This window comes from Pelodiscus sinensis, chromosome 1 (assembly GCF_049634645.1).
Source record: "Pelodiscus sinensis isolate JC-2024 chromosome 1, ASM4963464v1, whole genome shotgun sequence".
Taxonomy (NCBI): domain Eukaryota; kingdom Metazoa; phylum Chordata; order Testudines; family Trionychidae; genus Pelodiscus; species Pelodiscus sinensis.
This window is the reverse complement of record NC_134711.1, coordinates 219,508,013-219,532,906: the sequence shown is the minus strand read 5'-3', so window position 1 is coordinate 219,532,906 and position 24,894 is coordinate 219,508,013. Positions and strand designations below refer to the sequence as shown.

Sequence of the window (24,894 nt, the reverse complement as noted above, 5' to 3'; positions counted from 1 at the left end):
ATCCCTGCGCATACAGATATATAATTTATGCTATCATGTGCCGAAAGTGTCCGTCCGCTATGTACATTGGACAAACGTCTCAGACACTTCGCCAAAGGATCAATGCCCACAAAACAGATATCAGACAGTATCACAAAGAAAAAACAGTTTCTTGCCATTTCAACCGGAAAGGACATTGTCTCAACGACTTGATTACCTGCATCCTGCTTCAAAGACCTTTTAAGACTTCACTTCAAAGAAAATCCTCTGAACTGTCATTCATGCTTAAATTCGACACTTTACATGCATATTTGAATAAAGACGCTAATTATCTTACCCATTACAAAGATACCTTCCACAATTATCACCTCTAATATCATTATCTCACAGACATTTACCTCCCCCCCCCATCCCCCTCCCTCCCTCCCACTTCTGTTCTGAAATTTGATTTGTCCTTTTCCTGTGTGTTCATATTTTTAATTGTATCCTTTGGTATATATGGTTGTGACAATTTTCTTCGACTATTTGATCTGAGGAAGTGGGTCTGGCCTACAAAAGCTCATCACCTATTAAACCATCTTGTTAGTCTTTAAAGTGCTACATAGTCCTGTTTTTTGTTTCAGCTGCACCAGACTAACACGGCTACATTTCTACCACTATTCTGCTTTGTTTAAATACTTGTTTTACTGTAACTTTATAGTATTGCTTCTTATCTTGCCTTACTATTAGCATCTATCCAGGGGATCTGGGATCATCCCTCCTCCCATCACTTTGATCTGCCCATTGAGCATCCTATATAACTAGTTGTAACCTATTGTTTGGCAGTGTTCACTGAGCTTAGCAAGTGACACTCCATCCAGCGCGCTGTGTGTAATAAACTCTCCTGCTTGCTTCACATACGGTGTCCAGATTCTATTCCTTCAATGTATTGATTTGCATGTTAAAGTTTTAATATCCTTTTTTGTCCACTTGAGACCAGTTATGGTGTTCATATCCCTATAGTACAGAGAGCAGCTCCATGTTAGGATATGGAAGTAAACCAATAAAACAACAACAAAACACATATTGTGGAGGATTTTGTGTGTATGTGTGGGAATGTAAAATTTTTCTCCAAAATATTGTATTTACTAGTTATAATTGGTAGTAGGACCCTTTTATTGTTGATGGTGTGGGAGGTGGCTAATGGCCAAGGTTTATGTTTTGGAGTTGGCAACCCTAACTTTAATGTGGCCTTCAGGGGCAACTGTAAACAAACAAAGATGTATTCCCTGAACCATGCCCTAACACTTTAAAACAGAAGTGTTTTGAATCACCTCTGTTAATAAAGGGAGGACATAGAGCTGGGGTGCTGGAATTAATTGTATAATTGTATAATTTCTACGCTGAGCTTATCAAATTTTGTTTCAGAAATGAGTTGTACTATAGTCACATTTACTTTGAATTCCATTCACTTCGGTTCCTTTCTTGCACTGTTTAAAGGCACTCTTGAAAGCACAGCCTTTGGGGAAACTCCTTACCTGTGTTTCACATGCATTTTTTGCAATATCATGATCATTGTCTGAAAGGCAGTCAGTGCTTTGCTCAATCATTCAGTAGTGGGGTTTCCAGGGATGACTGTACTGTACCAATAAACATGCATGAAACAATTCTCAACCAAAGCTGATTGCTAGCATTTCCTTTTCACTTTCATTAGTTCTCTTCATAGTTTAGTCAGTGTTCTGGAAGCATTACCACTATCTAAACATATTGGCAGAAGGATGGCCCTTAGATTTACAGAAGCTTTTTGCCTGTTTCATTTACAACATGATGTATTAAAGATGTGATATAGACAAAGCCTTCAGAAAATCATGGCTTTTCGTTTAAAAATTTTGATATAAGTCAAATTTCATGCGCTGTGCACAGCTGCTGAGTCCCCTACAATTGCTATGAATTCTCCTAGGAAAAAATGGTCATCTCTGCTGAGGCCATGGCTGCTCATAAGGGGGACAGGGCCAGTACCAGCCTTGAAAGGGGCAGGGAAGTAGTGAGCCAGTCCTATCCCCACTGGTTATAGGGTGTCTCATCACATGGTTCTGGCCAGCCCCGGCCTAGGACAAGCATAGGGGCCTAGCTCATTGGATGTGGTAGATATAGATTCTGGACTCAGCTTCGGTAATTTCTCTTCAAGGTCTGTTATGAGCCATGGTGCAAGGGGAGGGGTTGTATCTGGGCTTCTAACTGCCACATTGTCCGCCCTACTCCCTTCTCCCCAATGGCCAACTGAAAACAGCACAGTAGCCTGGGCTGAAGCTGAGCACAGAGCATGCTGGGTCCCCATGCCTGTGCCTTGTGATTAGATACTATCTTCTCATAGTCCTCAGGATAGTTCTATCCGGCCACTTCGTGCCCTCTCCTGAATCTGGTGGGCTCAGTACACCTCCAAAAGCAGCCATAGCCTCACTGGGAATGTCCACTTCTGCCTAGCAGCTACAGGGAAAAAGCTGATTTCACTGTTTCCAGGCAGTCCCTGAAATTGTGACATACAAATGGGCGTGATATACAGAGGCGGGCTGGTAAGAGATAACTCTTTATTGCCTATCCTCAGTCATATGACATGGATCAGACTAACAGAAGGTTAAACCAACAAGAGTCAGTATACACCGAGTCCAACAGCTTTGATTACACAAGACAAAAGGCTTCACAGCTGCCCTTTTTATGTCAATTTAGTCTTTGTGCAGGGTACTTTACAAACACTTTTTGTTTAGCATAATATAGTATTACTAGCCACATCTACCTAGAAAAGAATAACAAGTTCCTTTTGCCTTTAGGAAACCTGCAGTGCAACGATGCGACAGCCTAATTTAATCTATTCATGATTCCAATATAATGCAGAGAAGAAAACATGTTAAGAATAAATCATAGGAATTATAAAACTCCTGCCTCTATAAAAGCAGAATACATTGACTCTAGGTTGGTACCTTCTTCTAAAACAATTAACATACCAAAGCATGCCTGTTAAACCAGCAAATGAGCAGGCAGCCCTTAGAATCAGATACTTTTGTGGGATGAGAAATATTTTTGTCTAACTACACCTTCATAGGAACATTTTTTAAATAGTGAAAGTGTAATAAGAATGAACCAAAAGCAGAAATTTTGCATATCAGAAATGGATTTGGGGATAAACACCATGGATGCGTCAGGAAAACACCTTCGGAACACATCTTGCACAAGTAGTGTCCAATATGACAAGCCAATAACATAAAAGGAGCCTCAAATGAATAATGTGACTGTCAGGTACAGAAAAAAGGGTGACACGAGATATCAAAATCAAAGATCATTTGTCACTCAAGATGACCTGCTGAAGGATTAGAAGAAAGAAAGTGCTGTCCATAAATGAAAGATATTTTTAATTCATTGTAACCAAAACTAAAGACCCAACTTTTTGAAGATATTCAGATGTTGCTCTATCAGTGCTGCAGTATCTATAGAGCTGAAAAAAGCATACAGCTGCCATAGTACTATTTCATGTGTTGTGTCTATGACATTAAATACCATGAATCAGCATAGTAAAAAGTAAACAGCAACCTAATCTCATTTGTAATATTTTTTAATTCTAAAAAGAACTGATATTTTCTTAACTTGAGAAGATATTGCATCTCACCTTTTTAGCATTGCACTGTTTAGATAGAAGGTTATTTACTGAACGATTACCAACAATTTGGGTGAACAATTCACAATGTAATTTCAGTCTATCTTTAGCAATTTCAGCCTATCTTTCTGTGAATTGTCTTTCAACAAGCTATGAATTTCCTGATGTTACTTCTCATACAGCTATATTTGCTGACCAATAATTGATCTGTAGCTTATTTGCAATCTTCATTCATTCAGAATTCAAGGTGTTGAACTTACTAGATCAAAGCTACTTCAAGTATGTCTGCAGATACTGCAATCTGATTGCAAGGTAGACCCTGAGGTAGTAGCAATTAATACAAATGGTTTTATCTTGAAACCTAATCTGGGAGACAAATTTAAAATTTTACATTTACATTGGAAGCAGTTTAGCTATGCATTCTCTTGGAATATTTTGATCTGTGATAATGTTAAGCACTAGGTTAGCAGCTTCATTACATACCTATAGTTCCAGTACACTTCTGTGCACCAAACAGGGCTTTTAATGTCTGAGTCTAGATGTAACTCCTGAGGGGTTCCTAATTCAAAATTTGCTTTTCAACATAGGCTCCAAATTCAGAAAACATTTGTCAGTAAAGATTTTCAACAAAACCATTACAGAAAGCAAACAAAATAAAAGGGACAGAAATACAGCTAAAACTGAGCGTGTTTACAAACATGAACAAATATTCAAAGACAGTATTTGTTGTAGTCACCCAAATCACCGGAACATAAGATTGGCCATATTGGTTCAGACAAAAGGTCCATCTAACACCAAAGGTCCATCTAACCCGGTATTCTGTTTTCTGACTGTGGCCAATGCCAAGTGTCCCAGTGGGAATGAACAGAACAGGTAATCATCAAAGGTACATCTAGACAGCAGAGCTATTTTGGAATACCGGAAGTATCCCGAAAGAGCTATTCCATATCTTTAAAGCAGCCTGTTATTTCAAAATATTTTTCTAAATAATGGGCACACTATTCCAGCATCCCTGCAAACCTCATTCCACAAGGGTTAAGGGACGTTATGGAATAGCACTTTATTTTGAAATTACCTTGAAATAAGCTACACCGTTTCCTTAGCTCAAATTGCCTAGCTTATTTAGAGGCAAGGGTGCAATGTAGACACACCCCAAGTGAGCCATTCCTTGTCACCTATTCCCAGTTATGGCAAACAGAGTCTAGGGACATCATCCCCTTCCACATATCCATCACTTCAGTAACAGGAAACTCAGATGATAAAAACATTTTAACATGACAAAAGGGGAAACTAAAACTGTTCACCCATCTTATGACAAGAATAATAAAACTCTTCTATGTGAAGATGTCATTAGAGTTCACCCCATGATAGATATGGATAATGGCATGACATTTGTTTCAACATACATATGCTATACTATCCAAAGAGCTAATTCTAAACAGAAATGAATGATCATTGCAAAAAGAAGTATGATAGTAGTATGTAGAGATATCTCCAAACGAGTATAATCTAGCTAGCTCAAATAATAAGAGCAGTAAAGTCTTGGCAGTATGGGCTAGCAGCTCCAGTACATACCTATGGTTCTAATCGGCCTATATAGCTTGTGCTGCCTTGGCTTCATTGCTATTGTTATGTGAACTAACTAAATCAAAGCAGGCTCAGGTATTCTGCAGATGCTGCAATCTGATTGCACTGTAGACACTGAGGTGGTAAGAATTATAGTTTTATCCTGAAACCTATTTTGGGAGAAAAAAAATAAATTTTAAAATTACATGGAAGGCAGTTAGCTATGCATTCCCTTAGAATATTTTGCTCTGTGACAATGTTAAACACACACACAACAGAGTTCAGCGGAGCATACAAATAAACATATGGAGCTCTCTCTTCTACAATATCTTCACCATCTGAGCATCAAAGTCCACTGTTCGTTCACCTGAGCAATGGGCTTATAAAGCTTTAAAAGCTATGCCAACTCAATATCTGGAAAATCCAACCTCTGTTAATTTAATACTTTTATACAGTACATCTAGGCATCTTTTACACTGGATCATTAAAAAGGGATTTTAAAATATTTGTAAAAGATGTTCTACCAAAAAGTTAAATAAAAAGGATGAACACATAATTCTTTGCACAAAGCATTAGAAAATACTGTGATATTTTATTATTAAAAATGCTGCTGAAAAGTTTATACATATGTGTCCAGCCATATATATCTTCTATCATTACTTAAGGCAAAAACAAAAAATTGCAAAACAATAACAAAAGAAACCATTAAACCCTGCGTGCCTCTTAAGGTCAAGACTATAAGCCTGGGAAAGTTCTTGTTTTCTTTTCTTTACCACATATATTTTATCATTATTATAGAATGCTATGGAGATTCTATAAACCTTTTCCATTTATAAATTATACATCAAGTCAGATGGATTAAATTGACTTGGTCATAATTATTTGTAAAAGCTAAATTCATTCACTTACAGGAACTTTTTTTACCCAAATGTCACAAGCCTGACACATTACTGTACATATTGCTAGCAGAAGACAATTGGAAGTACTAAACAAATACTGTAATTCACATTACAAATATACCCAACTGATTATGATGCCAAGCATCACTGCCTTTTTCTAGAGTCATGAACTACTGCTTCTCAGCCGAGGCAATACATAGGTTGTGGAAATGGCTACTAAAAAGTCAGCTTTAATAAACATTATGGTATGGATCAGTGAAGAAGAATTTTTCCCATTTGCTATTAGATGTAAGTTGGGACTGTTGCTTCAACACTCTCTAACTTGTAGAACAAATCTGTCTTCTTTTGTGTTAAACATATTGGTCAGATAGAGCATTTTTACTGTTTTAAATCTCTTTTCATTTCTTTCAGAACCCACTTCTCTACCACACAGAACAAGGAGTTGTGCAGAGCCCACAGATTTTGATATCAGTGTCTACAATATTGTTTCATGGGCTGGCTATTCCAAAGTGTTTTATCACAAAGATAGAAGGCATCCTGTGTTAAGTTCTGTGTGGGACAGACTATCTAATGGTGTTGAGCCCAGTCTGGTACTGAAATAAAAGTACAAAATACATCTGAGATAGTCAAGCTCAAGTGCAGAGCAACTTTGTTCAAATATCTTTGGTTACTATCTCTTGACGATGCAGTCACTTTCTAAAGACAAAATATAAACAATCTTCATCAGTTAATAACCCATGTCTAGCTTCTCACACTTGAATCAGATGTTTACATGAAACTGGCAAACCTCTTGTGTAACAGCTGTGTTGCCCTTCATTTCCCAGTTAAGGGAGGGCAGGGGAGAATAGTAATTTAGCCTTTTCCTGAAAATGAAGCTGTCCAGAATTTTCATATACATTCACACAGAACACAATTGGCTACCTCTCCTAATAGCTCGCTACAATATTGCCTGATTTTTGTCACTGCTATGTAATTAACCAGCAAAAACAGTGTTTTCAAACAGGTATGCTCTTGATCACAATAAGAAGATACGGGGTGAAAAACTCTTTGCATACAAATCAGTCATGATCTTACCACTTTTAAAAATCCAAACAAACCTCCCTCACCCCTTTCCTCTTTCCAGTTTCCTTTTTCGTCGGTTTGGCAAAGCTGAGTGGATGCTTCTTCAGCAAAAGCTCTTCTGAAGCTGCTGGTGAATATAGAGCTAGTTTTCCTCATAAAAGACTGACCAAGAGGCAGGTTTTTCCTTGCGTTTGTCAGGGCACTAGATTGTGAAGTCAAGTCTTCCTAATGTATTAAAATAACCAACAACTACAAAACTGGACTCACTGTATTGTTGTTTCTTTGTTCAATTCAATAAGCTTAAAACATTAATTGTGATTTGCATTTTCTGATCCATCTCTGTGTTGCAATTTAATGAAGGCTAACACAAAAATAAAAGGAAAGAAATCTAAATAAAACCCCAACTGTCTCCTAAGAATGCTTTCACATGCACTTGTGTAACCTGTAAGGGAAAATACGCAGGTCACACAGACAACTGTACTCTCTGTATGACACCATGTCCTCTTATAAATGAAACATGTTAAAAAAACCTCATGTTTTTGTTCACCACTAATAATTAAGAAGAAAATCCTCCATTTGGTCTGGAGGAAACCGAGGTGATATGACTAATGTATATACACATAGGTCACAACTGAAAGCACAATTTCTAAAAGGTCTTTTCAAACTGAAAACGTCAATAAAAGCCTTTTTTTAACTCACAGCTATGTACACTTTTTACAAAGTTTCTTTAAATATAGTTCAGGCTGGCAAGTCATCTCTTTGCACAGAACTATACATATTTTACTGCATAGTCCTCTTTTTTAATAATAAAATCCTATTTCCCCCTTCTGGTTACAGCTTCTTATGCTGGATAAAAGCCCATGGTGATGTCTTTGTTTTAACAAGGGCCATTCATGGTATGGCACATAAAGAATTGTTTTTTTTAATTTCATATTTTAAAAAACTGTACAGTCACTGGCTTTGTGTTGCAGAAGATTCTGCTTCTGTTCGTTACTTTCAAAACACCCTTTCAAGTGATTTCTTCTGGCATCAACTTTCATTCAAAGCGGCTGAGATCTTAAGCAGTATCATAACAGCAATGTACATGTTTCACATTTCACAGGGTTTGAAGCTGATCTTTAATATCAGAGAGTTCCTATGGGAAGGATCAGTAAGAAAATAACGACTGCCATTTGTGTTTACTTTTTGTTGTTTTCAATAAGTTGTTCAATGGTGAATGCTCTTTCTCTACTTCTTTTTCTTCCAAGTGGCTTGTGGGATAAGAGGGGGAAATGGGAGAGCTATACCCTAGTGGTGGAATGTCCATGGGGTAAATTAGTACTGTTTTGTCCTCCACTGAAGGTGTTGAAAGTATGCAAAGGTTGCATTCCTGTTAATGTATTTGGAATCATTGTTATGGTGTTGGGTGTCATTAGTGGAATGTCATCTGGGGACCTCCTCAAAGTAAGGGTGTAGTCAGGTGGACAGGTTAGTCTCAGAGTGTCATGTGCCTGCAGCGATTCACACTCATGGTCATGCTCTAGTTGTTTCATCTGCAATGACATAATCTCTTCATTTTGTATATGAGCTATATCATTGGTTGTGTTCCTCTGGGGACTGGGGCGCCTGTGTGTCTCATGACGTCGCTTGTCTTTCTTGTAATACAATGCAGCAAAAGCTAAAATGTTGAGGAATAACAAAGATGCCCCCACTGCAATGGTGACACTCAGCTCCGTGGAATAATCTCGCTTATTTTCGATCAGAACTGTTGTATCCTCTGGGGATGTTTTGTGAGTGTCCTTTGAATGTTTAGTGTTGGCTGGTGTCATGGCTGGGCGTTTGGTTGCTGGCCAGAGCTTTCCAGGAGAACGTCTGGTGACATAAGGAAATGATGTCATATCAGGAGGTGGCACCTTAGTTGTTGTGGAAACATACTGAAATATTTCATTTAGGTTGTGCAAATGTGGTACGAGTTCCAACCAGAAGGCAACTTTTGTTGCTCGATAATGATCCCGAACTCTGGGTTTCAGACCAATGTGCAGATAGAGCTGGTCTTTAGGGTTATATTTAGACCAGGCCACTTCTTCAAACCGGTTGGGTTTTGTATGGATGAACTTTGTGTCCTGTGGAACAGGCTGGTTTGGATCTCTACAACAGTAAAAAAAACAAACAAATCAATATTACACACAATGAAGAAATGAACTCTGCTTTATCTGACAATAATTAACAGAGACTGAAGACAGCTAAATTTAACGCTGCAGTAGGCATAATTAAAAACACATTACTATACAGTAAATATGAAGTATTACAGTAGTTCCCTATATATAGAATAGAAAATAGGACCTGATCTTACTCCTTCTGAAACCAGCTTAAATTTTAGCAATGGCTTCATTAGGTCCTATCGATGAATTTTTGAGAGGTACCAAGCACCTGAACCAGTGAGAGCTGTAGGTGCTCAGGAAGTCTGAGGATTTGACTTTAGCTCTGTGTATCAGGTACATGATGCAGTTGTTAGAGACTGACTTTTAACAAGAACCAGATTGTGATTATAATGGAACAATGACAAAATGCACTAGCCAAAGACCAGCCTAATGCCTTTTATGTTGGTATATAATAATGATATATACAGTGTAGTACAAAATAAGAACAATCACCATAAGAATGGTATACAATAACTTTAAACCATTGTGATATAGGGCTAAAATGTGTATTGGTATGTGTCAAATATTTCTATCTTTTGCATTAAGACATTACTTTTTGAGACTACAGTATATTAAACACTTCTAACTATAGTATCACAGGCTTTGAACACGTCCAAACTTCTTAGGATGGAAGCGGGGAGAGAAATTAGTACTAGTCCAACTATTTCTACAGCAGCTCTGACTAGATCCCTTAAGAGACAATATTAAATCTTACAAGTCCAAACATTAAATTTGTATTTCTACTATCCTCCCAGTGTTATACATTTAAGGACATCTTCTAATATTAACAATGCCTTAAAACTATATTGAACTTTCCATACAAATCTATTCATATCTGACTTTTTTTCAAGAGATGTTGGCCTTTAAATTAGCAGGGGAAATTAACATAACAGTTCAATCTGTGCAAATCTTTTAACAATAACCTGACTGTTCTTCCCTTTGAAACATGAAAGCTGTATCTAGCTAGTTAGATATTCCATATTTTTGGAAGGTGAGGACTTTAGAAGGCAAAGCATATAATCTATGCTTAATAATATATCATCCCATGGTATATAATGTATCTTCTATGCATTATACTGACTTTTCTTTTCTCCATTCCATATGTATTTGTTTATCTTTTTCAAAAATCAATCTAGTCTTTTTCCTTTTCTACTAATGTGCTTTTATTTAAATTAAAGGGATGCCCTGATACAATATTACAGTTTTAAAGGCTTTTTTTATTATTTCTTTTTTTTAAATGCCCAGGAGATTATTACATTTTCCCAAGGTTCCTTTGTTGTTCATGAAGTGTCATTTCCTTATGCTAGAATGAGGCTGACATTTAGCTTTAATAATCCAAAGATGCTTTTATTTACCTGCTTACCAGTGGCAATTTGCCTTTGAATTTAATCAAGTAAAATGCAATTAAAAACAGTATTCTGAATCAAATCCTCTTTTGTTTTAGTTTCTTTGCATATTATTCTGTACCACATTCCTGCCATCTCCTGAAGATATACGTTGAGCAGTCCAGAAGAGACGTGTTCAGATTTTATTCTTTTAAGAAGTATCTATGAGCCACAATTTGATCGCATATTACTAGTTACCCCTTGACTGAAGCTAAGGTAGAATTTTCTCTTTCCAAGCAACACTGTGAAGGATTTCATGAGCTGCCACTCTGAGAAACTGTAGCATGTATTTGAAAAGGAAATAAAGTATTCCTTTTGTTCTCAAAGAATAGAGATGAGGATTTGCCAAATCCAGCCAAGTAGGCATTAGCTTGATACAATAGATGTACTACAGTTCTTTTGGACACAAGGCAAGAATTCTAAAAGCTGGATAAACTTGCACCGATTATAAAAGCACAAGTCAATTTCTCCCATCAGAAACCCAAAAGCCTAGAACAGCTATAGCAGCAAATCAGTCATATTTTCTATCCTCTTTCTTAAGCACATGCTGTTCCAATTCATAGCTCTAAAAACTCTGGGCCATATTCTGCCATGTAGGTGCAAAAAGAGTAAAAATGAAGCCAACAGATGCAAGTTAGTTGTGTTCAAAAAACTAAACCCAAGGGATATGAAAGCACTCAGCACCTCATGAAACATAGGGTCAGGGTCATGGGCTGGTTCCATTCACTATTCTTCATCTACTTCATCCCTCCCTCTATGTATATAAGTGAAGGTATAGGCTTCTTATGTGACCATAAAGTGACATCGTTACCCTTCTGAAGTTAATGGAAATGTTGCTATTGAATTCAAGTGGTTCGGGATTTTGTCTATAAAATGCCAGAAAGACTACTTTACCCCTTAGTGTCATTTTGGAGGTAATGTGTTCAGTGTGTAAATGAGTGCAGAATTTTGACCATAGTGATTACAAAGATTAAAAAAAATAAAAACAAAACCCCACTGGCATGTTTTTAGATTTCACTAACCATCCCTTCTCTCATCCCTGGATCCTCTTCAAAGAGTTGGATTGTGTAATCAGTATGGGGAAAACTCCCATAACATCCTCTGAGACTGAATGAAAAGGGGTGGGCAGTATGTAGGGGAGTAGAGCCTCACTTTGTAGGAACTTCTTACATGCTAATGTGAAGGAGTGTGAACAGGGGGTGAAAGATCTGTTGATATGAGGAAACTCGTGCCCTGTGCCTCATGTCATGCAATAGTCTGAAATAACCTGTCCCACATGCAGCTTTGTGCTCAGTTGTATGTCAAAATACCAAAATACCAAAAGACATATAAAACTATTGGAATGCTCAAAGAAGCCCACTCCAGAGAAGATTACTACACACCAAACTCTTCAGATGTGAAAATAGTTGAACTCTTGCTCTGTGCATATTCAGATGAGTGTTTGCAGAAGGAGCTTAAATTAACGTGAGTAGAAATACAATTTATGTAACTATTTTTGTAGGAACAGAAAATTGGGTATTTGTTACAGCAGCATGAGATTACAACATTTTAGGTCAGAAAGTCTTTTTCCTCAGATGGAAGACAATTCATTCGGGTTATTATTTGTTATCGTTATTTATATAATGCCACACACATGCATAGCTCATGGATCTGCATAGTTAACTTTCACCAGGCAATTAGTCATTCACTTGACTTTGGACCTTTCACTTGGCACTGTCCCTCCGCTTCCTGTTTTGTAATTCTAGCCTTTCATTTGACCTTTGGGACCTAGAGAGAGTCTGTAAGCTCATCCATGTTTTTATGAAACAAAAACAACTGCTGGAATGCTTCCTGAACAATGCAGAAAATCAGAATAATACTTTTTTGCATTTTTATACCTTTTGTAGCCAAGAATTTTAGAACATTTCAATCTGATGCATGAATGATTGTTTTCAATGTCCCTCTGAGTTAATGTTACTATCCCCAGGGTTTCAGGTGGGGATAGTGAAGTACAAGCACACCAAGGCCTGGTCTACGCCAGGGGATAAGTTTGAATTAAGATATGCATCTTCAGCTATGTTAATTGTGTAGCTTAAGTCAAAGTATCTTAACTAGAATTTTGGTGCTCTCCACAATGGGATGTTAAAGGGAACATACTTTCTCTTTGATTTCGTAGCAACAGGACTACCGGCATCAACAGGAGTGCCTTCTCAGTTCCAATGAGCATGTCTTCACTAGACCCACTAATTCGAACCCCAGAAGATTGACTGTGGCTGTTTTGATCTTATCTGTAGTGTAGACATGGCCCAAGTGACTTGCTCAAAGTTTTATACAAAATCTGACAGCGCTAAGCATTCCTGTTCGCAATTCTATGCTTTAGCCTAGACACCATTCTTCTTTCCATACAATTGCTAGAATAGAATTATGGATCAGTGTTTACTTTCTACTAATGATAATTATTGTTAAGTGTTTTCCCTCTAGATTTTCTCTACCTCAGGAATCTAGGAGGAAAAGGGAATGTTTGCCACCACAGTATCCTCGGGTTAGAATCTGAGAATAGTTTCTTGTGTCATTTGGCATCTAGCCATTTTCCCTGACTCAAACTGTGGGTGTTTCCAGAGAGGGAAATCACAGAGATTTCATCCACCACTTTCTTCTACCTTCCTTCTTTGTGAGCTGTGACTTGTGCCTTTATGCCCCACTTATATATATATTAGCTCAGTGGTGCCAAACCTACAGTTCTTGATGCATAGCTCTTCAAAGTGCCTACATGCAGCTTGCTTCTCAAGTGTCATGAAATAAATGTCTTTGCAATGATGTGACAGCTGATTCACGAGCAAAACACTCACCCATGCACACAAGTTAAAGCTCTGGCAGCTCGTGAAGATAACTGAAGGCTTCACAATAAAATACTGCTAGATGCCTCTGCGTGTTAACACCAATAGAATGAAAACTCAAGCAGCGAGCCCCATCTCTTGCTGTGCTCCACATAAGGCTGCTCACATTGTAATCTTTATCTAGCAGTTTGCATGGATAAATTAATTGTTATTCATCATAATAAATGCATGGCAGGCGCTTTTGCATTCTAAACGTTTTATTCTTTTGTGGCTCTTTACTAATTTGCTGGATGGTGAAATGCATTGCTGAGACAGAAGTTCAGTCCCACTGTTGCAGCTGCACTTGTATTGCAGAAATACTGAATTCCCTTTGTGAATAGAAAGGCAAAGGGCACTCTTCAGAGTGTACTTCCTCTGCACAAGGAGCTTTGCTGCAAATGGATGTGTGTGAAAGGGTGATACACTGCTCTTTACACTTCTGGTTTTTCCTATGCAACCTCATAATAATAATATTGGCCTCTGACAACTATTATGCCTATATTTATGAAACCAAAACACTGTGATTGTATTTCATTTAATTAACACAGACTTGTAGTGGGATCAGCAAATACCTTCAAACAGAGAGAGAAATAAAATGCTTAGATGCTAAGAAATACACAGATATTTTGTAAGGAAGAATGAAGATTTAAATTCAAAATAAATGATAAATGCTAGGAGGAACTGAAATCTGAGCATCTTAGTCAGGCAACACTAATAACAGACATCACTACCAGTTCTCTGTAGGCATCATCCTGCACACAGAGAGTTCTATTCATTCAAATGATCATTTGTTTCAAGTTTGGTAAAATTTAGGAAAAGTATTTTGCTATTTTTCTGCAGAGACCTATCGCACAAGGTATTCAGCAGGGAAACAAATGTCTTTTCCCTTAGGTCATGTCTACACTACAGAGTTATTTCGAAATATCTTATTTCAAAACAGTTAATTCGAAATAAGCTATTTCGAAATAACGCGTCTACACAAAAGCATTTCGAAATAGCATTTTTCTATTTCAAAATAGCGCGTCCACACTGAGTGGACACTGAATCGCATTTATGGCTGGCTGGAACCAGCTTAGGCAGGGCATCAGGTCAGGAGTGTCTTTGTGTGGTTGTTGCCTGAGGCTATCTGAGTCTTGTGCTTAAAGGGACACAACCCCTACCCCGCCGGGCAGCCAGTTCTCAGGTTTCCCTGCCTACCTCACTGAGGGACAGCAAAACATTTCATCTCTGCGTGTTCTGGTTGCCCTCACTCAGGACACCACAGCACTCTGCAACATGGAGTCAGAGCTGCCTCTGGGCACTCTGGTGCTTCTCGTGGATGCGTTGCTACGAGCCTGGCTGCACTTTCTGCAGGCTGCCATCCAGGAGGTCCATCGGGGGGCTGTCAGTGTCCAGGAGGCCCTGCGGGAGAGCTTCCACCCTGAGAAGCACTAAGAACCTTCCTGGTCTGCCTCACTGGGGGCTTATGCCTCATTCCTTTCTTACGACTTCCACTTACCCCCCCCCTTACTCCCAACCCCCTTTCCTAACGCAAAATAAAAACCATGTTTTTTCATAAATACAAACTCTCTTTATTTAACAAAACTGGGAGGGGATGAAACTCTGGGGAGACTGGGGAAAAGAGGAGGGAGAGGGGAAGAGAGAGGGTGGGAGAGGGGAGGGGGAAACCTGGGAGGAAGGTGCTGGAAGGGGGAAGCAAGGGGAAGAAGGAGGAGCGGAAGCTCAGAGGTGGGGGTCTCACAAGGCCAATTGTCCCACAGCACAGCAGATGCGGGGGGTCTCGGCATCCCGGGGGGGCGGAAAGGAGGGTGTGGAGGTTGAGGAGGGTGTGGAGGGAGAAGTGGAGGGGGAGAAGGAGTGGGAGGAGGAGCAGTAACTGGGGAGGTAGCAGGAGCTGGAGAGGCAGGAGGCAGCATGCTCTGCACCAGGATCTGCAGGTGTTGGCAGTGGGCATGACCCTGGGCAAGCTGCTCCCACTGGAGCTCCAGATCTTCTTGCACCCAGTTCTGGAGGGTGTGGTGCAGGGCTAGCAGTGCCCCCAGGTGTGGCTGTTGGTACCCCTGCACTGTTCGGGTGATCCTGCGGAGCCCTCGGGTGCAAGAGCATGTCCCGGATGGGGTGGTGCACCCTACACGCGCAGCTGGGGCGGCTGTGAAGAAACAAGAGAAGTGGTCAGTTATCCCTGGCAACACAGTGGGTGAAGCCCAGCCCCTCTCTGCAAGGTGAGGATGACCGTTCTCTGCACCATCAGAGCAGATGTGCTTGCACAGAGGCCATGATCAGAATATCTGGCTATCCCCAGGAATGGGAGCTGCCCCGTGACCGCACCCATGCCCCTGTGCTGTGTATAGTGTGGCTGAAGTGGGGGGGGGGAGATGTCCCCTGCCTCTGTTTAGAATGGCCTTGTGGAGGGAGGGTGTCCTGCGGTGTCTCACCCTGGGGTCAGTAGCATGTCATGTCTCTTCACACATGCATATGGCTAACAGGCCAATGCCTCTGTGTGGCAACCAGCTGGAGCCACCTGTCCAGGGGTGGCACAGCACGTGCTCTCACATGCATAGGTTGCTGCATGATCCATGGTAAGCAAGGCCCACGCATGCAGTCCCTGGTCTCCCTCCCCGCAGTAAGGGGACAGTGATGACACTCACATGTTGTTGCCTCCCCGAATGACCCTGGTAATTCGGCTGCTGGGACAGCTCAGGGGTCCTGGCGGCGTGGAATGCTCCATCTCGGCTCCTGTGGCTCCTGGCGCTCCTCCTCCATGCCCTGGTCAGGGCCCTATGCTCCCAGATCGCTGCCCCCCAGGGTGGCAAAGACCTCCCACCCCTCAGGATGCGGTCCAAGGCATCAAAATAGGGGAAGGTGTCTGCCCCTGTTGGGGAGCTTCCCCGTGTGGCCCTGGCATACACCTGCTGTAGTTCTTTCATTTTCAAATAAACATTCAAAATAAGGTTTGGCTGTGTAGATGCTAGAAATGTTAATTCGAAATAATGGCTCTTATTTCGAATTAATTTTGATGTGTAGACATACCCTTGTAGCAGGGTTTGCTCCTCCAAGGGCACGCTTCTGTGATGAACCAACGATATAGGCCAAGCCCCCTCATCAAATTTCCTCTAGATTCTCTGGGACTGACTGAGCTTCCCAAAATCTACACTACAGATAAAGGTCATCTCTTTTCACCTACACTATACATTTGAGAGGATTTGAGCGAGTGTGTCTGTCTGTCTGTCCGTCCATCTGTGAGCCTGTTTGTTCAAGAACTCCTCCTAAATGGTAAGAGCTAGGGCCACCAAATTTGGTATGCAGCTTCCTCTTATAGCTTCAAGCAAGGTCAGAGTTTGGTTGTGCCAGGACAAAGGGATTTGCCAGGAATACGATTGTTTCTCACAAAATGCAAAGGTAGAGATCTGAAAGCAATCAAAGTTATGTTGAAGAATGATCACAGGGGGACAGGCACATCCATAAGAAAGTAGCCAGCTGGGAGTGGGGTTCTGTATTCATCCAGCCACCATACACAGACAGGGTTCCCATGCTGGTAAGCCTCTGCCATCCTGGCCAGCCCTGGGGATAGAACAGTCCCGGGGACACCGCCCAGACAACATAGCTCCAGCTTTTCCTGGGATTTAATCTAAATCTGCTGTGCTGTATTTTGAACTCATAGCCTCAAACATATCCAATTCCTTCAGCCTTTGCTCACATGACTTGCATTTTATCTTTATAGCTCCTCTCTGGGGCTTTTCCAGTTTCTCTACATCTTTTCTATTTATCAGTGACCTAATACGGATAATAGCGAGGCCTTCCCAGATCCGAGTAAAGTGGTTCCCTTTTCCCAGGAAAGGAATGATGTCCCTCTCAGAAACCCACTCAAACTCTGGTTTCAGGCACAATTTCTCAGTACAATTTCAACTTTCAGAAAATCCCTCTAAGTCAGATAATTTTCAACTCACTCAAAGTACAATACATGGAACCATAACACTCCTCCATTCCTACTCCAGCATCACCATCCTCAGGTCCCTCATTTGATAGTCCAAATCCCTCACCCCCAATTTCAGAACCTTGACCTCTGGCCCGTGTTCTTCTTGCAGCCATTTCCTTGAAGCCCTCAACTAGAACCTCATGTAAGAGGGTTCCCCTTGAAGCATTCTACTCCTCAGATCTCTGCCTTCAAGTTCTATCCATTCTCGTGGGAACCTCCAAAATAAACCTTATAGGTTTTATACTTAGCTTGCAGTGACTGAGCTGGTTCTCCGTCTTCACCTATGATCCTGTTCAAAAGCCTTCTGTATGGGAGAGTTTGCCAGATCTGGCCAGTTCTCTCTGACTGCAGCGCTCTCTAAATAGTTCTCATCCAGTTCTCTCTTGCCCCAATTCTCTTCACTACCAGCTCTCAACTACTGCCTTCTTGTGTTACATGCAGCTCTTTCTGGCTCCTTTTTTTTAATTACTGCCTGGATCTTTGGTAGAGGTCAGGTGTCCGTGACCAGATGACCAGGCCCCACAGAGAGGCAGCAAATCACAGGTGAATTGGACCCATTCCCTCTTTATGGAAACAGTTATCCTGTGATGCCTATATGCTCCACTCAACTAACTTAAGAACTGGGAAGCAGAAGAATGTGAGTTGGTCAGGTGGATAAAAATGGGGAGTTCCAATACCTGTTCCCTGAGGACTCTCCTCTGTGTCATAAGAAGCAGGTGGAAATAGTTCCTAGGGCCAAGAGAAGGCTCTGGGAAAGGCAGAAGGGGCAACCTCCTCATGGTTCTATGTGTGGCCCCCACACACACTCTGCCCCCACACCTCACATGTGCAGGGCCCCTGTATTTACCTACTCCATTCCCTCTCAGAACTTACAAAGTGCCATGAATTGGCTGATTTGCACCCCATCCCCACTCCTCCCCTTCCCTCACAGTTTGAAATGAGAAGTGTCGTACATTTAAAGTGAGGACATCTGTGAGGTGTATGCTAATTACACACAACAGTCTGAGGGCCATGGGCTCCCTCTGCTTCTGTATGTTCCTTTTGTGGCAATTTAATTTGTCACTAACCCTGGATCACTTTGTGTGGAAAAGGCTTGATAAAGAAGGAGAATCAAGTGCAATGTACTTAATCTTATTCTTGGGGTTACGGTTTGTGCACAAGCCCGATTTCAATCTTGCATCCCATTGAGATGGAGGGCCAATCATGCGGCCTACTCACTAGCCTTGGTTGCCCATCGCTGACTAACAACATTTCCTTTTCCCTGTATCCCATTCCCACTGTTCTTACAATGGGAGGGGTCTAATAAAGCCTGAAGGATCTGACTGATTCCTTGAGCATGTAAAACTCCCAATTAAGTTTAATGGGAATACTAATTGTACAAAGACAGCAGGATAAATCCGGAGAAGCAGATCTTTAAGAAAATCTCATGCAGACTGTTTTTCATAATATTTTACAGTGTACTGTGCAAGTTAATTAACATAATATATAATTATGATTCCCCCAAACACAGCTTTTTGAATATATTCCATAACATATTCCCTCCCCCTTTTTTTTAAGGGTTGACTTTGGTAAGGGGTACCTTTGATGAGTATATTCAGAGGCCAAGATGATGGTGAATGAAGGGTAAAAACCATAGTTTTAGCACTGAAAAGGGTAATGGACCATCAAAAATTGCAATTTTCAAGTGTTCATTTCAAGCATGAGCTGTTCATCACTAAACAGTCACTTTATTTGTCACTTTTTGTTTTCTAGCTTTGGTTACTGACTTCAAAGTAAAACACAATATAAGTACTGTGCCTTTTGCTGTGTCTTTGACACATAGTGATTTTATAGTATTGACCTGCCCTCCAAACCTAACGTTGGCAGTAGACCCAATAAACAGTATGTGGTTTTTAGCAGCAGGTGGTGTGTGTCAGTTAAACGCACAGCATAGCCCTTCAGAGCACTGCACTAACTGAACAGTAATTGTACAGTACGTTCCTAGATGCCACCTAAGTGTGAGAGATATCCAGGTCCCTGGAAGTGTGTCCAAAGTATTTTTTTAAACAGGCTGCAGTTTTAATGTTTAAGGTTCAGCTATAGAGAACCCTGCAGTATTATAGTCTCACAGCAAACAGATTTTTAATATGTGTAGTTGTAGGCACAAAACCAAAGCAGTGAAGTAAAATATGGATAAAACCATGAAACAATGACTGAAAAATAAAAATCTTAAATGTATCAGGTGCTTCTGATGTATAAGGCCTGACTGCATACCTGGAATCCAAATTGTATGTGGGAGGTTGGATAGGAGACATATGTAAAATATGTCCCCTGTATAAACTCAGTTAGAGGTTTTATAGCCTATCAGATGACATTTTCCCCTGCCATAGAAAATCCCCCTTTTTCATTTCAGTTGGATGTGTTGGAAGTGAAGAGCAAATATCCTCATAGAGTTTAAGATTCCATTTATCTGCAAGGGGATTTCTTCTTCTAAATGACAAATCTTATGGAATAAAACTGGATTTTCTGCTAAAACAATACAAAAAAAATCTCCTTTCTAGAGGACAACTGGAATTTTATAGCTAGAGGACTATACTTATAATCCTTTTTTTTTCCCAGACTGCTTATAAAAGAGCAAATCCATAACGGAATAGATCTTGTATTTCAGTCTCATTTCCATTTACTAAGCATATTATCATTGGGTGCTTTGGAAGAAATTAATGACCTTTCGGAAGCACTGGTGAAGTCTTTAGGAGGTACAATATGACTGTCAGTCCACAGCCGGAGGACTGGGTAAGGGTATGAACATTCTGCTAAAATCAGCTCTCCAGTAGCAGTGAGCAGGACCTGCCTGGAAATTAAGAGTAATGGTGACAGATAGAGCAGTAAAGAGCTCTTGTAAGGCTTAAACAGCCACAAAAGTCTAATTTGTTCACATACTATGGAGAAAATAATCAAATAATTATAAATAAAAACTACACAGAGAAGGTCTTGAAATCCTACATAACAATTCCTCTGAGGTATTTTTCTAAGAGTCTGAATCCCTATATGTATGTGGGTAGTTTTATCCATACTGATCCAGATCTAATCACTGAAAAAAATTCTGCTTCTGAGCCCTGTCACAGGTTCATGCAATGCAGCAGTTGGTACAGCACAGCATCATGTAGATTACACACTTGTTTACATCAGTTTTCCTTTTAGTAGTCCACCCATCCCAGTGCCTGTGATTTCTTGTTGACAGATTCACCTTAAATATTTTATCACCTCTTCACTGTCACCACAGTATTGCACAGTCCGTACACAGAAAAACAACTGTTTGTCAGGTGCATACCACAGCAAAAGGTTTGGTTTTGTCTTAGCTGGCAAAGTGACCAGGATGCAACATTTTATATTTCAATCAGTTCATACCCCACGTTTTAGTTAAGGCTTCAAACATTTCTTTCTCCAGAATGTCATTTGGATTTATTAAAGATCATCAGATCTGCAACGCTGCTGAGTGGTAGAATGTTAGCTATCCCTGAACCTATTCTCTATTGCTGCAGACTGTTCACTGCACTGCAGCAGAGTTACAGTTTTGGGAAACCAATCCTGCCACTAAATGTTCATTGGAAAGATTTACAGTGTCACAAGTAGCCATATTTTAATTTAGTATCAAAGAGTCAAAGTTAACCAAAAAACTCTCTCTTTTTAAGTAAAACTCTGAAATATTTTTAAAAGATTCCTACAGAGAGAAGGTTTAGTGGACAGGATTTATTAATAGCATCTTTTATTAAGTTGCTTTGAAGGTCTTTTCTTCAGCATTATCTGCACAACATTAATGTCTTTCAATTAATTGGCCTTTTTTAAAACCCTTTCCTTCCCACCTAAACAGATTTGTGTGAGTTTTTCCTTGATTACTAGTTTCTAGTAAATTAACTTTTATTCCATTTCTGACTCCCAACCAGAAAAAATTACCCATTGACTCAAACTACTTCTCCAAAACTTCCCTTCCCTTTATGAAAAACCAGAGAATGTCTTAATGAATAAGTATGATCTATATCACTTTTTTTCTTGCAGTAAAAACAATTCCTTTGATCTACAGCACGATGCTGAACCCTCATGTCCATATAGACATTTACCTTTTTACTTATTTCCCCACTTTAAAGTAAAGGATACTGCATTATTCTTCACATATAGATTAAAAGAGAAACTATTGGTTTAATATATATTACTTAGACCTTTTTATAGCAGTATCCTACATTAATGATTGCAGTTACTACTGCGACTCTTTCATAAGAGGAATCATTTGGGACCATGATGATGGAAACTTTAGTATTTCAGAGCAATCATATGAATAAAAAAGATGTAAAACGTACCCAGTTTTGGCGAAATTTGTCCAGTATGTCATAACTACCGCACTGAGCATGACGTCATTCTTGGAGAAATTGCAGTTGAACAACTCGGTGGGACCAATCATGGGAATGCCAAACACATAAGGAACTTCATCACCGTGTGCTGAATCAGCCCAGCTTGGTTTCATTTCACTTTGGCAGTGGTGATAAAATGCATAGAAATATGTTGGAGAGCCATACTGGGCATGCAAGTCAGCTGTAGCAACAGCTGGGGCAACCCACTGGTGGTCAGTAAACAGAGCTACCAGAGTCTTCCTTCGTGTTTCAGGGTTTTCTTTATCTGCCCAGTCAGTGTACATAAATTTAATGGTCTCCCGGAGTGTATCCTTCCCTTCTGGATAGCCATACAGATTGTCCACAAAATTAGAGACGGAAAAGTCAAAGTCATTTGGGGAAACCCCATCTTCATTATCCACAATGCCATCCACAAATTTTAAGCCTTCCCCTTGGTTCACACCTAGCATTATGTCATAGTTGAGGAACTCTCCCTGTTCCATTAGAATCTGAGGGTCATCTGGAATCACATCCCCATCAATCACAGGCCCAAAGGCAATGTGGTACGTGGCTGGAGTGATGGTCTGCTGAATGAGCTCTTTGTAGTTCTTATTCCGAAGGCATTCAACCAAGTCAGTGGTATCCAGCATGTCGCAGCCCACTTTATCTGCCAATATCCGAGTGTACTTGGCAGGCTGGTAGTTCACTGCCCAGCTGGACAGGGCTGTTCCACTCTGTATGATTGCCTTTTGGAACAAACCTGCAGGTGCAAATTGTTTAAATGCAAATGAAATTACATATAAAAAAGCTGCTTTAGTGAGCAAAGAATACTTTGATTGTACGATACCTAAAGGACGTCAATTCCTGTATTTAATTTCTATTTCCACTTACTTTTTAGCTAATTGCTTCCTTTTCACTGTAGCTTTTAATATGCTTCTAGTTCAAATTCTTGATGGTCATATATATAAAGCATGATGGTTTTAGGTTAGTATTTCAAGGACAAAATATATTTTTCACAATAACCTCATACTTTTAACAAACATACCCCAACTTTTTCACAGTGGTAGTTCTTTAATATTTTGCATTTTTTAAGGAGTGCCAGCTACAAGCAAACATATTCCCTTGTGCATGTAAATCACTCACATAAATATGCTCTTCACTAGTTTAAAGGTCAAAGGAAAATTATATACTCCCTTTTTCCCTTTTAGAGAATCCAGGCATCATATAATTTGAACAAAAATATGCTCAGCTAAAATCAGTTTAATAGGCTTGATTTCCAGGATCCTTCTGCTCTGACATAATTTTTCATTACCAACTTATATATATATTTCCTGTTATCATTAACTATTCAGATAAATTAGAATATATTTGAATTTTTCTGAAAGGATTTGAAAATTCTAGGCCAGATTCACCTTGTGCATTCTGGTTGCTTTTCTATTCTCTGGTGTGCAGAGCAATCACCAGTCTGGATTTAGTGCTGCTTTGTGCCATCAGAATGTAACAAAGCAGTTGCAGCATACCTGTGAATCATTCCCGTCAGTTTTTTTGTTTGTTTGTTTGCTTGGTTGGGTTATTTTGATTTTTGTTTTTCTTCCCAGTGGGAACACTGAAATGTGCTATTTAAATATTCCGTCTAACATGCCTTAGCCAGGGTATGTATACAGACTACAAAGTGCTTACAGACCGTGTTAGATTTGTGCACTAGAAATGACTAAGACAGACGTTCTCTCCAAATATTTAGAAACATATATGGTGAAAACTGACTGTGATCAATACATCTGATGATTATTACTTACTGCACAAATTACACTATGGAAAGCCTGTGATCAGTGAAGGTTTTCATCACTCCATCTGTTTGCTTCTGGCACAGTTTATAGCCCAATCTTACTCATTATGGCCTATTTTTTAATCAATATGTGCAATAATTTTAGCTACTTTTAAAGAAGGCATGCTTGATATCAGACCTGCTGTAATTATCGCCTGCTCTAGCTCTCTATCCTAGAGATTCCTCCAAGTGTTAATGTAATGGGAGGAGCAAGGCAGAATAAACATATCAGAGATTTTAAACAATTATAGTCTTTTTCTAATTTTTTACACTATTATTGATCATACTTACAGAAATATTTCTGTAGAATTATTTAATACCTGCACTGTATATTAGTGCATTTTTACTTGAGGGCCAAAAAGTCTTGCAGCTCAAATTTGTATTACAACTCAATAAGACTTTGTGCATTTATGGAGCGCAGGATCAGACTCTACATATATGAGGCTTACTCTTTTTTTTTTTTTTTTTTTGACAGAATTGTGTTGCATTTATGGCATTAAAATGTAGGTCTGATGTACATAAACAGGACTATCTTGCAAATTAAAAAAAGTCTCACTGTCCCATTTTATTTCAGATAGGACAGATTGTTGATGGAAGAGGGAATAGGGGAAAAAAACGTTATATAGACTAATCAATGTAGATTTCCTGGGACACTTTTTAATGTAAAGTTCCAATGTCAGTTTTAAATTTGATTTCATGCCATAATAAAAAGCATAATGTAGGCTTGCCAAGCATGAGCTGGAATACTGCCCAGCATGTATTTCATTTAAGTTGTTGACATCATATAATTCTGAGCTTCTACTTTATAGTGCCAATACCCTGGCATCAGTCTACAAACATTGCACTATGTTTAAAAGGATCCCTTTTGCCTTTATTTTACCAAAAGGTTCATTACCTTCTGAATAGTGAGACAGTGTTAGAAGACTAACACAAGATGCTCCTGCTCCAGATCCAAAAATAGTAACCCTTTTTGGGTCTCCTCCAAAGGATCCAATATTTTCCTCAATCCATCGTAAAGCTTGAATTTGGTCTAGCAATCCATAATTGCCTTTTGCAGCTTGGTCTCCAGTACTTAGAAAACCTATAAGGCAGAAAAGACCATTCTAGTTCAACAGCCACAGAATTACCTATGGGGCATCCACATATTCACAACACATAGTCCCTTTTTTTCTATC

At 39.6% G+C, this 24,894-nt stretch overlaps 1 protein-coding gene across 5 annotated transcripts in view; it reads right to left on the bottom strand.

Annotated features, from left to right (window-relative positions):
- Positions 1-570: 570 nt before the first annotated feature.
- The window catches only part of NLGN4X (neuroligin 4 X-linked), a 250,699-nt gene continuing 226,375 nt past the window's right edge, over positions 571-24,894 (bottom strand). For 4 of the 5 annotated variants that reach the window (XM_006114116.4, XM_014569037.3, XM_075915432.1 and 1 more), the window contains 3 exons: positions 24,615-24,800; positions 21,865-22,654; positions 571-9,261 (listed from right to left, as the gene is read on the bottom strand). In XM_006114116.4, coding sequence (XP_006114178.2) covers positions 8,415-9,261; positions 21,865-22,654; positions 24,615-24,800 — 1,823 coding nt within the window. In that variant the 3' untranslated portion in view covers positions 571-8,414. The remainder of the gene's footprint in view (positions 9,262-21,864; positions 22,655-24,614; positions 24,801-24,894) is intronic. The other variant, XM_006114118.4, reaches the window with a different exon arrangement.